Source organism: Sander lucioperca, chromosome 6 (assembly GCF_008315115.2).
Source record: "Sander lucioperca isolate FBNREF2018 chromosome 6, SLUC_FBN_1.2, whole genome shotgun sequence".
NCBI classification, from domain to species: Eukaryota; Metazoa; Chordata; class Actinopteri; order Perciformes; family Percidae; genus Sander; species Sander lucioperca.
Window position 1 is genome coordinate 22,946,651 of NC_050178.1, and position 14,204 is coordinate 22,960,854.

Below are 14,204 nucleotides of genomic sequence, written 5' to 3' on the forward strand. Positions count from 1 at the left end.
AAAAGTCTGACATTTATATTTGTAAATTAGAACAATGTGGATTTTCTGCTCTTTCTGCTTTCGCTCTGTTCTGCTGGGAAAGGATATGAAGTAGAGGTACCGTATACACAGAATATATTTAGATCAGTCATTGGTCTAAAAATTAATAAAAAAATATCCATTCTGGGGAAAAGACTTGATTTTAAAAAAATTACAAAAACAATCACGATACATACGTGAATGGATTGTTTTTCCCCACCCCCAGACTGATGTCATGAAGTGGCATATGTATGACACGCCAATTCGTATGCTATTATTGGCATGTTATCAAGACGCATACTCGCTTTTTAGCGTGTTTATCAACGCCGTTTGGCCTCCATTGACTTACATTACCTTGCGATTGCGTGTGAATTTACGCCGTAGGGAGGTTGGTCGGGGGGGAGGATGGGTCAAACACAGGACTTTAACCCAGGAGACCGGGGATCGTGTCACGTTTCCTTCATGTCCCACGTGTCACGTCTCCTAAAGTCAACCGTCGCTTTCTTCTTTTACTAAAGCCAACCCCGCGTCACGTTTCCTAAACCCAACTGTAGCTTTCTTCTCGTGATAACACGCCAAGTAGCGTGTATGTTTACGTCCACTGTATGCAGCGTAGACATCCACGCGGATAGCTCAAAATGCGTACAGATAACACGCCACTTCGGGCTCCCGGATAGCTCAGTTGGTAGCGCGGGTGCCCATATATAGAGGTCTACTCCTCGACGCAGCGGGCCTGGGTTCGACTCCGACCTGCGGCCCTTTGCTGCATGTCATTCCCCCTCTCTCTCCCCTTTCATGTCTTCTGCTGTCCTATCGAAATAAAGGCTGAAAAATGCCCAAAAAAAAAAAAAAGATAACACGCCACTTGGCTTAAGAAAGTGGGGGTGTATGTTTATGCAAAGTCATGATATCACGTTGCCACCCCCTACTAGCCAGTGGGTCATTTTCTACAAACATCCACATCATGACTAATCCAGTCTGAATAAGAGTTTTCTTTGTCTGCCTCTGGACTTGACATTTTGATTCCTGCCAATTTTGCATTCTGTTTCCCCCTCAAATGTTTACTTTTTCTGTCCTGTAGGAGAGAATCCAAGCTCAGGATATGCTGAAGACGTTTTCGACCCCTGTGAACGAGGAGTTCATCCAAAAGGAGGCGAGTGACACCGCCAAGCCCCAGCTGACAAAAGCCGAACCTCCCGCACAGGCCGACCAGGAGAAAGCAGACGATAAGCAAGAAGACCAACCAGCAGAGCAGAAGCCGGACGAACCAGCAGACGCGCAGGCCGACAAACCAGCTGACTCGCCAACGGACGAAGTAGAGGCTAAACCGGTCAGCGAAACAAAAGCCAAAGCTGCTCCGAAGGCCAAGGCCAAAGCCGGAGCCCAAGCAAAGACCAAGACAGCGGACAAAGTCAAACCTGCGGCTAAAAAAGACGCAAAGCAGACGGTTAAAACACAAGCCAAGCAGGTAGTCAAAAAGGACGCCAAACCAGCGGCGAAAAAGACAGTAAAAGTTGCCGCCAAGACAGCTAACGCTGACACCGCGTCGGCCTCGGACTCTCAGAAGGGTAAGGAGGAGCTGTGATCTAAACAGCACCTGTGACTGTGTCTATGTGCTGTTTATTTTTCTATTTTTTCTACTATTTCTGACATGGTCCTCTCTGTGGGTGGTTGAATGAAAACGGAGGGAAAGGTTGAGTTATTAAAACGTTTCACTGCAGATTAGGGGTGCACGATTCAGAAAATGTCACGATTCGATTCAATATCGATTTTTAGGCTCAAGATTCAATTCAGAATCGATTTTCGTTTCAAAAAAACGATTCACAGTATGTAAATGTAGTTACTTTTCCCATGTGATTTCAGTAGACATACAATAAAAAAATAAAAAATTCGGAATTCTATGAATCGATTTTGAATCGGTAGAGCTTGAATTGCGATTCGAATGTGAATCGAATTTTTTGCACACCCCTACTGCAGATTTCGCTGAAATCGTCAGTACTTGACAATCAAACTGACAATCTGCTAGAATGCCCAAATCACTGGAACCATCTTTGTTTGGCGTCCGAAGTTTATGGGTATGTATAGATGGTTCATCTCAGTTTTGAATTTAAATGACTTTCTGTGTATTATAAGTGTACTAGGTTTGGGGAAGACTTAGGTGAACATATTTGGCTGTGGGTTTAGGGATCCTCGCTCAAGAAAATATGACTTTTTTTCAATAAAAAAACAAAATACTATTTCACATCACTTTGGACCATTATTATTACCATATCTGTGTCTAAAACGTTGGAAACTAAACCAACTATACTATAATCATAAGATCTGAGAAAAGTCATTTTATAAGCTTTATAATGGAAGGGAAAACCCTGATTATGTTTCTGATAGTTGTGATATTATGTTATAATAATAATAATAATAAAAATAATAATTTATACTTTATTAATCCCACAAGGGGAAATTACAATGTTTTCATTCTGTTGTTACACACATTACACACAGGCCTGAATTACACACACATGCTCAGTACCTCTACATGCACTAATGGAGAGATGTCAGAGTGGGGGGGCTGCAGCTGCCCATGGAAAGGCGCCGCGAGCAGTTGGTTGCTCAAGAGCACCTTGGCAGTGCCCAGGAGGTGAACCTCTCCAGCTACCAGTCCACCACCATACTTTGGTCCGTATGGGGACTTGAACCAGCAACCCTCCAGTTCCCAACCCAACTCCCTACTGACTAGAGGTGTTGAAATTAGTCAAATAATCGATGCATCCAGTCGTGGACATGGACGATGCTGCGTCGATAATCGGCTGGGCCATAATCGATTATTTCTGTTTACAATTTAATGTAGGCCTAACAGCCTTTCTGTTGACATATTCTGGTATGTTTTGCACATTCAGGAAGAGCCATGTGCTCAGTGCTGTAGTTTTATGTATCCAATTTAGTTAGTATTAGAGCACTGCAGAATGTTTGGTTTTTGAAGCTTGAAAAGCTATGAATTAAATATCCTATATGGCTTTAATAGATAATCATAATCGAATCGGGAGATCAGTGAAGATTCACACCTCTACTACAGACTGAGCTACTGCCATCCCACATGGAACCAAGCACAGGTGGGTTACAGAGGGATTTGGGGAAAATATGCGCCAAACTTTTCTGTTGAGGAAAACATCAAATCAACCGTGTGAATGGTTGAAATAAAAGTGATGTGAGTTTTCATTCAAAAACAATGCAGTACTCGGAGCCAACACTGGGTGTCAGGATGGAAACATGGTTCAGTAATCTGTCCTGCTCTCACTGCACATTCAAAAAAACCATAACAAATTCACTTTAGTGAACTTCACGGTTTTTGGAAGTCCTGCTGTGATTGGATTTCACCCTGAATAATTTAAAGCCCATGTACTCATTGTTCTTCTGACTTCTTTGAAGCTCAGCACATTTCAAAACTGTCACATTATAAATCTCAGAGCCTGCATGGGAAAACCAACATGTTTAAGTTTGAAGTGTAGGCCGACACTGACGTATCTGTTTTCTCTGTGGACACTGCTGTTGGGATTTAATTAAATTTGGATATTTGCTCCTCGCAAAAGATATATTACCAGTTCTCTCGATCTCAACCATTAAGTTTCCCCCAAAGAGCTTGGAACAAAGTACAAAGTACATTTCTTAGACACTTTACTTGAGTATTTTCATATCATGCCACTTTATACTTCACTACATTACATTTACTACATTACATTTACATAATTAACAGCTATAATAGTTACTTTGCAGAATAAGATTACACACAAACGTAATCCGTTTAAACAAGATGATGCTTTCTTCTCAATGAATGGGCCCAATATATTTACTGTACATATACATACACAGTAGTTAAATGCTGCTTACATTTTAATGCATCAATAATCAGTGACAGTGGATAGACAGGAAAGGTGGGAGAGAGATGGGGGGTGATACGCAGCAAAGGGCTGAAGGTCAGACTCAAACCTGCGCCGCTGCAAAGGACTCGGCCTCCATGGGGCGCCACTCTACTGGGTGAGCTAGAGGTCGCCCCAATAATCAAATAATAGGATATATAGAATAGTATTTGGATAATGCATATTTTTATTTTTGAACATTTTGATGATAATACTTTCCATTTAGGTTCATACTTGACTCAAAGACTTAATTCAAGTTAGATGATTTAATATGAGGATATGTGGAACTAGTCAAAACCTTTGCAGCAGCATTCGGGACCACTTCTATCTAGTCCAGGGTTGTCTTGTTAAAGGAATGGTTTCTATGACATTCTGGGAAACACTTATTTGCCTTCAAGAGTCAGATGAGAACATGAATACCACTCTAAATGTCTGAGAGTGGTATCAATCCTCTCACTCTTGCCAAGAAAGTGAAAACCGTATTTTCCCAAACTGTTACCCATACTATTGAAAAGGAAGTTAATTAGTCTCTGATAGATCAGTTGTTCCTTGTCTCGTGAGCCCTTAAATAATGCAATGTGTATTTGTGACTCCTCGTCACAGCCTATGGTCTTAGTGTGGGAATGAATTGTGAGCAATTTTTTTTTTTTTTATTGAAGGATTTTTAGAGGCTTGAAAGGTATAGTAAGGAATGTTAATCCAGTACACTTTTAGTCAAATCAGCGATATCTCCTCACGGTCACCTAGCTCTATATTGTCTGTGTACGCTGAAAATAAATCTGGTCTCGGGCTCCCGGATAGCTCAGTTGGTAGAGCAGGCGCCCATGTATAGAGGGTTTACTCCGGGTTCGACTCCGACCTGCGGCCCTTTGCTGCATGTCTTTCCCCCTCTCTCTCGCTCCCCCTTCAGCTGTCCTGTCAATCATACCAATACTGTGGGTTCTCCAGAGCTCGAGCACCCACTGTATTTGTTTGGCAGTTGAGTTCAAATATCAACAATCTTTGCGCAGCATCACATCCTGCACCTTTAAGCATGTAATAAATGCGGCAGCGTAAACAACATATACATATCATTACCTATCACAGTAAGTTGATATTGCGAGCAATTTGAAATCGTGTTTGTGTCCACCTGATTAATCTTAGTCAAATATTCACTCTCTTTTCTCTCGACCAACTCCTGAGATAAATATAAATTCTTCACTGTGTTCACCAGTCTGCTGTCTGCTGCTGAGTAGCGTACAGTCGATAATGTACAGCTTTTTTTGGGTGGAAACTGCTGCGGCTAAAAATGGTGCTATGAGAGCGGTGAGAGCGAACCAAAACCAAAACAGCAAAGTAATTATCTATGGCAGGGGTGTCAAACTCATTTTAGTTCATGGGACACATCCCCCTAATTTGATCTCAAGTGGGTCAGACCAGTAAACCTCTCCAGAAAGATCAGAAACTTTATCTGCCACAGAGTTTCTTGTCAGCTTAATGTTGGCAAATGCAAGTTGTGTCTGCTATGACAGCGTTCTAATGCCATTGTAGGAATAAAAATAATGTTACGGACCCGGGAGAGAAGGGTAATATTCTGAGAAAAAACTCAGAATTTCTGAGATTAAATGTGTAAATTTATGGAAAAAGAACTTGGATATTCTCTGAGATTAAAGTGGCAAATTTGGAAATGGAATTTATTACTTCTCTGCAATTTTCACACTTTGCAACGTCATCCAGTGGGCCTGATTGGACCCTTTGGCAGGCCGGTTCTGGCCACGCGCCGTATGTTTGACACCCCTGATCTATAGGATCATCACTACACGAGCAATTTATAAAAAACATTGATTATAGCTGCTGTAGTATCCAGTATTTGGGAACCGCAGGTCTAGATGGAAATAATGATATTAAATTTCATTTGCCTGAAGCTTTTATCCAAGCGACTTCCAATAAGTGTAGTCAACCATTAAGTTACAAACTCAGAAAAGCAAGAATCAAGTGCAAGTACATTAGCTTCAAATAAGCCAAACTACAAAGTGCAACATGCAACATGTCAGAAGAGATGTGTTTATGGCCTGAGGTGGAAGCTGTCCGGATGTCAATAGGAAGCTCTTTCCACCATTTCGTAGCCAGGACAGCAAACAGTCGGGATATAAAAGCATGAATGATCATCTACATCTCAGTTTTTCATGTCTGCATTTACATGAGTATGCATGGGCCCTTTATAAATGTCTGTTGTAACGTCTGGAGTCGGTGCGGAGGCAGCTATGACTCTCGGATATGTGAAGTGATGTCTGTGTAGGTTTAGCATGTGGATGAAGTCATGCCAGCAGAGAGGCCACACACACACACACACACACACACACACACACACACACACACACACACAGCACAATTATGATGCTTTGTTGTTGGGTTTTTTGACCCAAATAATAAGCACAAAACAGTAGTAGCTTCAGTGAGTAGTATAGAGTGTTTGCAAGTCATCACCAAGACCAGAGTGTATTGAGACCGAGACAGGACCAAGACTTTGAGGGGTTAAGACTGAGTCAAGACCAAGGTCAGACCAGTGTGAGTCCCACGCTGCATGACACGATAAAAATGTGGAAAATGCTAACCATAGGCACTCCTCAAATTAAACTGAAAGATCCACATTCCCATAAAAAACACCCACAGGAAACAAATTAAGAGTTGTCTTCATTCACCTCTTTTATTGGCATAAGTGTATCGTGAGAAACGGCTCAATGGTGTTTTAAGCCCCCACCGACGACGTCAGGGCAGCATTGCGACTGTCTTCGTCAACGACGTTGGGGGTTAGAATAATCAAAAAGACAGTTGTGTGTTTGACTGGTCCTCTTTATCTGAGACCGAGACCAAGTGTGGTTGATTCAGAGATGAGACCTTCAAAAAGTGATCTCAAGACCGGTCACGATGTACTACAACACTGCCCACTGCTGCCCTACATATGAAGTCCAAGACTGTGTCAGAGTATGTGTGTGTGTGGGTGTGTGTGTGTGTGTGTGTGAAAAATTCTTTCAATTCCGTTCAAAAACTGCAGTCAGAGCTGCCGCAGAACCCTTCTTCTGAAACACATGCGTGCGATGCAAATCTACACCCACTCCTCCACCAACACACACACACACACACACACACACACACACACACACACACACACACACACACACACACACACACACTCCATGTAAACACAGACACAAATATAAGCACATGGGATCCTCTCAAAGAATTTGCAACAAGTCCCATGTTGATTTACCTTGATTTTAGTTTGATTGAGCTCGTAGTGTGATAAATGTAAAGGGCAGATGGACTCACACTGTCATGCATAAATCAACCAACTCCCAGCCTCCTACAGGACAGAATACATGCCCAGGACCCCTCTGCTCTGCTACAGGGTGTGTGTGTGTGTGTGTGTGTGTGTGGTGTACTGTCAGTGCTTTCTTTGTATCGTCTTACTCTTGTTTGATAGAAAGAGGGACAGAAAAACACACAGGCCACTTTGTTTTTCTGTGTATTTGTGGCCTATGGATTTGACCATTGTTTCTCCTAAAGAGAGTGGGAGAAAGAAGAAGGGGGGGGGGTTTGAGAGTACAGTAGACAACGGAGGTCTAGTCCGTGATTGGTACAGCTGTCTCTGACTGCTCTGCCCACAGCTACACCACATTTCAATACATTTTCATATGTATCAATTTGTCATTCAATATGTATCAATATGTATTTTTCCTCTTTAAACACCACAAACTGTGTGTGAGTGCATTGCTATAGGCCGGTGTTTGTGTGTGTGTGTATATGTGTGTACCACAGGTCATTCCTTGTTGCCATGGCGACATGGTGGGCATGGAGACGGAGGTGGCAGGTTGGGGTCAGCAACAGCGGGGTGCGGAGCTGAGATTAACTGTGACTCCGGAGAGAGGAGAATAAAACAGCAGGCTATCAAGGACTGACATGACCTCCATCTCGCCACTCCTCCGGCTACTGGCGGCACATCCAAAGGAAACTTTTCATTGTCCAATGCTTTTGGCAGCAACTTTCAAGATCAGCCTTTTCACTTATCTCTGTAAACCCTTGCTCAGCGCCCTGGGAGATGTGTGCCCGTGTGTGTGTGTGTGTGTGTGTGTGTGTTTGTGTATGGTATTGTCCCGTTACTGAGAAGTCACGTACATACACATCATAGTGCTGAGAGAGTTTTTCAGAAATTGGGTGTTTTAGGACCAGAACAAAACATATATTAATGGGAATATTCAACAGATTGACTTGTGCAGATACCATAGTACAGGGATCTTCAACGTTTTTTAAGCCAAGGACCCCTTAACTGAATGAGAGATGGAGCAGGGACCCCCTACTACATATACTGTATAAAATCAAGTTGCATATTAAATTGGGCCAACAATAACCTGTAGGGCATAGAAAACTAAACTATTCAAATAGCCTAATAATTGTTGCATGATTTTATAAATCGTGTTTTAATGTTAAACACATGTGGCACAGTGAATTGTTAGGATTAACTATCTGTGGATTGCCTTAGTGACTACGTTACCTATAGGCCAGTAAGCAGTGGGGATTTATATTTGCTAATATGTTGGATTCATGTTAAGAATTTAAAATTTTTTAAAAATCTTTCGAAAATTAACAAGAATTTGGAGGCCCCCGTGCATTGACTCTGAGGACCCCCTAGGGGTCCCGGACCCCCTGTTGAAGATCACTGCCATAGACTGTAAAATTATTGGATGAAGCTTCTGGTGGCTTTTGTTCACCATTACAGAGGGGAGGTTGTGTAATATCGCTAGTTTCAAGTCTTCTTCAATACAGCATGATGTTCATTTTGTAAATGATTTTTTTTTTAAATAGACGATAAAGCAGGGGATGCTTTAGGACCTGTCAATCAGGACCTAGCGATGCTAACCATGCTAACACTGTGGACATTAAAATAGACCTGAACATGTTTTTGGGTGTCCATGTTTTCATCTTAAACTTTGACCCTCTTACTGTGTGTGTTTTCACTTCATCAAAGTTAATTGGAACATTTTGGTCACCTAAAAATGTCTTGTTCAGCGTTCTGACAACCAAGCTAGCTAGTTACCGCTAGTGTTAGCTAGTAACTTAAGGGAAAGTTTGTTGATTTTCTGTGTACTACTGTACATGCAGATGAATGGCGGCAGTACCCGGAGGTCCGCGTTTACCCGCCGGTAAATCTCCGCTGGATGACTCGCTTCAGAAGGGTTGAAAATCTGCAACTTTCCCCCTTTAGCGTTTAGCGTAGCGCAGCGCCATTGCAACCATTAACAACATTGCTTTGGCCGCGTCATCCTCCCCAGCTCCTAGGGCTGCTCAATTATGGGAAAAAATATAATCACGATTAATTGCACAGCCCTACCAGCTCCACCCTCTCGTCAAAAATCTCAAACTTGAGACTTCAAAACAGCAGTACACAAACCAATGAGTGATGGATGCTATGTCCATTATTTTTTCCAGTCTATGGGAGATACCCTAATATTAATCAAAGGGGCTCCCTCTCCCGCTGGAGGACTGTGAGGTGTTACAGTACAAGACAAGGCCAAACTGTAGCTGTCAGTTCCATTGCTACTGCCGGTCCATCTCAGCGCTGTCCGGCCTCTTGTCTAAAACCAACCTTGTGTTAGCGGGACAGAGGGGTCCATTGTTTTGGTGGCTGTTCTGACGGATGCCTGGCCGATGACTTCAGCTCCGGCCATGAACTGTCTCCTTATTCTCCTATAGGACTGGGATCACAGTGGTGCCGGTCTGGGCCTGGGACCACAGCTGAGAGGGAAGCAGAGGTCCAGTAAGATGCTGGGCAGCATGTATATAGCTGTGGAGGAAGCCAGATCTATAGATAGGGACTTACAGGGAAAATTATTGTCTCAGACTGGACAGCCAGTTTCCTTTATTTCAAGGATTTGATTGTTTAAAATCATACATATACTTACGTTGCTGGCAACTATTGGTAACACTTTACTTGAAGGTATCTACACTGTCATGTGTTCATGACACTGTCATGACACATGAACCTCGCTCTATCTCCCACTCCCCACACACAGACACACATGCCGGCTCAACGCACACACCAACGCACAAGTGTACACATCAGGCCACTAACGTAGGCTATGGCGAAAGCTCTGCGTGGAGCCTCCGCAGAACCATAAAACAAGCTTAACTAAAATAAGCATTATGTCATAAACGTTTATGACTTGTTTGTAATATTTATGACATGTTCATGACAGTGTCATGTCACTCTTATGTAGATACCTTCAAGTAAAGTGTAACCCAACTATTTTACAAAGCATATCATAGGTTTGTGCACCTGCAAGGCAGACACTAGTTTGCACAAGTTTATGTTTCAACCCTTTAATCACAAATTGCTTATACTTCACAATACAATGTCTAAGAGTGTTGCATGCTACTGGAAGAGTCTTTACAAGCACATTTTTAAAGGTCCCATTGCATGAAAATTTCACTTTATGAGTTTTTTTTAACATTAATATGAGTTCCCCTAGACTGCCTATGGTCCCCCAGTGGCTAGAAATGGTGATAGGTGTAAACCGAGCCCTGGGTATCCTGCTCTGCCTTTGAGAAAATGAAAGCTCAGATGGGCCAATCAGGAATCTTCCCTTTATGATGTCATAAGGGGAAAGGTTACCTCCCCTTTCTTTGCTTTGCCCGCCCAGAGAATTTGGCCCACCCATGAGAGAGAGAGAGACACATCATGGCTTGAAAACGAGCGAAGCATGGCAGTTGGTCAAGGCCACAAGTAATAGGGGACCACTAAGGCCTATATAAAAGAGACTTCAGATACAGTATTAGGGGACCACTAAGGTCTATATAAAAGAGACTTCAGATACAGTATTAGGGGACCACTAAGGTCTATATAAAGAGACTTCAGATACAGTATTAGGGGACCACTAAGGTCTATATAAAAGAGACTTCAGATACAGTATTAGGGGACACTAAGGTCTATATAAAAGAGACTCAGATACGTATAGGGGACACTAGCTATAAAAGAGACTTCAGATACAGTATTAGGGGACCACTAAGGCCTATATAAAAGCATCCAAAAAGCAGCATGTCATAGGACCTTTAAATATAGATCATTTAAAATATAAGCCAGTTTTATTTTGTTTAAATAGTTTTTAACCCTGGTGTTCATTTTATTCAGTTGGTTTTAAAATGAATTGTTTTATTGTCCTTCCTTTCTCTCTTATCTGTGTCTTAATTTAGTGATTTTATAATGTTGTTCTGTGAAGCACTTTGGGCTGCATGCTTGCATGAAAGATGCTATATAAATAAATACAAGTTAAGGTAAAGTTATTATGCATTTGACCATTACTGATATACATTTACTGATGGTGTCTTCCAGTCCTGTTTTAAAATGTAACGATAGGGCTGTACCGTTTGCTTACATTTGGATTATGGATTATGCCTTTATGAGAACGAGTTGCTCAGCAGTGCGAGTGAGGATCTGGTTAAAGTTATGCTTCTAGCAAGGAATTAGCCTGACTGCTTGTTTAGCGCTGTGTAGAGGAGCTAATGGGCCTGAATAAAGTACAGCGCTAATGGCTGAATGACCCTCATAAAACCGGTTGTCGAAATAATGATTTGAATGCACAATTTCACTGAAAGGAGAGAGCCTGCTTTCAGTCACAGCGTGGAGGACTAATATGTAGGGCTGCTCCCTCTTAGTCGATTAGTCAACTAATCGGTCGTTTTGGTCTTAGTCAACTAAGATTTCTTTAGTCGATTAGTCATGTTTCATGCTTTTTTCATGCTGAATGACTTATTTCCAAGAAACGTATGAGCACATCTCTGGTAAACACAAGAATTAAAGTGGTGCTTTTGCATGAATCTTTGCAGAGAAACTCAGATTTACAGATCTGTCGATTAAATCAACTAATCGATTAGTTGATACAATTGAATGAGTGTTAGTCGACTAAGAATTTCTTTAATCGAGCACAGCCCTATTAATATGCTAAGTGTCGCATGTTAGCCTGTGAGAAGGCATTAGCTGCTGTTTGGGGAAGTTCACAGGGCTAGGGGGTATTTATGTTGATATATAGCGCTACTCCTTCCAGGCACCTCCACTCCCTATTTCTTCATACCTGTACCCAAGGGCGTAACTTGGGGTTCAACATTGGGGGGCTTGAGGTCTCCACTTTTGAGCATTGGAATTTTGAGCATATAAAACACATTTTTCTGCACTAGTTGGTGCCTTTTCTGCATCAAATATCATTATAATAGTTTTGTTTTTTTGGGGGGGAGGGGTGTTGCACTGGCTAGCACCCATAGGGGAAGGGTTGTGATTCTTGGAGGGCCCCTTTTGGGCCTTCAAATGAAGATGTCTCCTCTGAATGTTACGTTGAAGGCAGACTGGGCGATGCTTGGCTTACTGCCACCCACTTACAGAGAGACAGATGGGAGAAGAAAGGTGTTGCCCGTGGGGTGGGGGGGGACCCACAGACAGAGTGGGACCTCAACCAATGTGTTGGGCAGAGTGTGACTTGCTAGTACCATGCTTGCTAGAGTGCCATCTCGGAAATACGTCTGTGTTCAAAGAACTCACGTTAATTAAAAAAAAAAGTTCCATTTGCTATTCATGCCTTTGAAAATCAAACCTATCTACGTCATGGTTTTAATTGTTTTTGTAAAATAGTTAGTAGAAATCTATAATGAAATGATATGCTTATTCTATGGAGTTAGTAAAGTATATAAAACTATTCAATTAAATGCAGGGGTGCAAACTCATGTTAGCCTGTGAGACGTTTTCCCTACGGACTGAGCTACTGCAGGCCCTGTGTGTCTACACAGAGCTGACAGCCAAACGTTGGCAGAAAAGGCAGTGTGACTGATCAGTCTCCCCAAATTGGTCAAAAAAGTGCCTCGGAACACACCAAAGTGACGAGATGTAATACGTCTTCATAACAGCAGGCGGTATTGTAATCTGTATTGTTGCCCAAAAATGAAAACTGGCAGCTGATTGGACGAACGCGTCACGTGGATCTGTTTTCTCCGGAAATTCAAAGACGGACTGTCATGGCGGCTTGTTCAGAATACGATCTCGTATTGTACTAAAATAGTTCACTGAAACGTTTCTGAAAACATTTTAAGAAAGAAATAGGCTGTGCAGATTTTTGTCAGATTTTGAGAGACTCTAGTCACGCTTATCCTGCTCCCCGTTTCCGGGTTAGCTCTCCACCAATCAGATGGGTCATTTGAGTCCGACTGATTACACATGTCAAATCGGCCAAAATGAAGGACGACGGCCCCTTGGATGGACGACAGCACGGAACACTGACCTCGCCTGACTGTCCAATGGACAATTATCGGCTCTGTGTGTCCGGGCCTTTAAGTGGCATAAGTTGGTGTTGTGGGGGATTTTCCAGTTTACAAACTCATGCTATGTATGTTGAGACAGTGGAACCCAGGTCTCATTCAGGTCAGGGTCCAACTTAACCTCATAACCTGTCTCAGGCAGAGTAGTAGTTCAACTCTGTCTCCATAGAAGACGGCAGACGTAACAGCTTTATGATAAGACAGTGCTGCCTCAAGCGCTCCCATCAGGGACGTCCCTAGGATTAGATTAATGTGGATAACGTTAGTGATAGTGAGGTGCTTGCTACAGTTGCATTTCTAGTGATGAATCAGCAGAAAACATTTATTTATCCAATTCACTGCTTTGTTTTAAAGGTGCCCTGCCACACAAAACCGTTTTTACTTGCATTTTTTGCAATATGTTAGGTCCATCTGTGTTTGTGTTATGTGGTGAATGTGAAAATGAACTGCTACCTCCTCTGTCAGCTCTAGCCACTGAACAGAAATAAGCGGAGAAATCAGGCCAATTACAAAAGCTGGTCAGTCTGACGTGGTGTTGCCTGAGCTCATTACTATTCATGAGCTCGCCCAGTTGCGCTGGGTAAAGGATGCTGATAGCCAGGCTCTCATTGGCTAGCTGTTAGCCAATCAGAGTAAAGCAGCTTAGCTCGTTGAATATTAATAAGAACTGGCAGAAATCGAGCTGAGTCTTCCTGCAGCCTTTCTATACCACACTAGAATGGCTTGAAACAAGGTAACCAAGGCATTTTTTCCACAAAAAAATGTTGCAGAGTCCATGGTAGAACTTCAGACATTACCACAAAGTAATGAAATATGTGTGGCAGGGCACCTTTAACGGCGCTCGGTCTCTTCAGTCACTCTCCGTGCATGGTAAATACACCTTCAGGAAGACAGGAACTTCAGAAGTTGGGATGGCACTACACTGTACTGTAAATTCTC

General features: G+C 42.4%; 1 protein-coding gene across 2 annotated transcripts in view; it reads left to right on the plus strand.

Annotated features, from left to right (window-relative positions):
* LOC118495296 (prolyl 3-hydroxylase 1-like) overlaps positions 1–2,260 on the plus strand; it is a 6,463-nt gene extending 4,203 nt beyond the window's left edge. The window contains exons 5-6 of one of the 2 annotated variants that reach the window (XR_004897660.1): positions 1,100–1,738; positions 2,004–2,260. Coding sequence is in view for 1 of the 2 variants with exons in the window: in XM_036002360.1 (XP_035858253.1) it covers positions 1,100–1,603 (504 nt within the window). In the remaining variant the exon portion in view is untranslated. Of the gene's footprint in view, positions 1–1,099 lie in introns of both variants that reach the window. The other variant, XM_036002360.1, reaches the window with a different exon arrangement.
* The last annotated feature ends 11,944 nt before the right edge of the window (positions 2,261–14,204 follow it).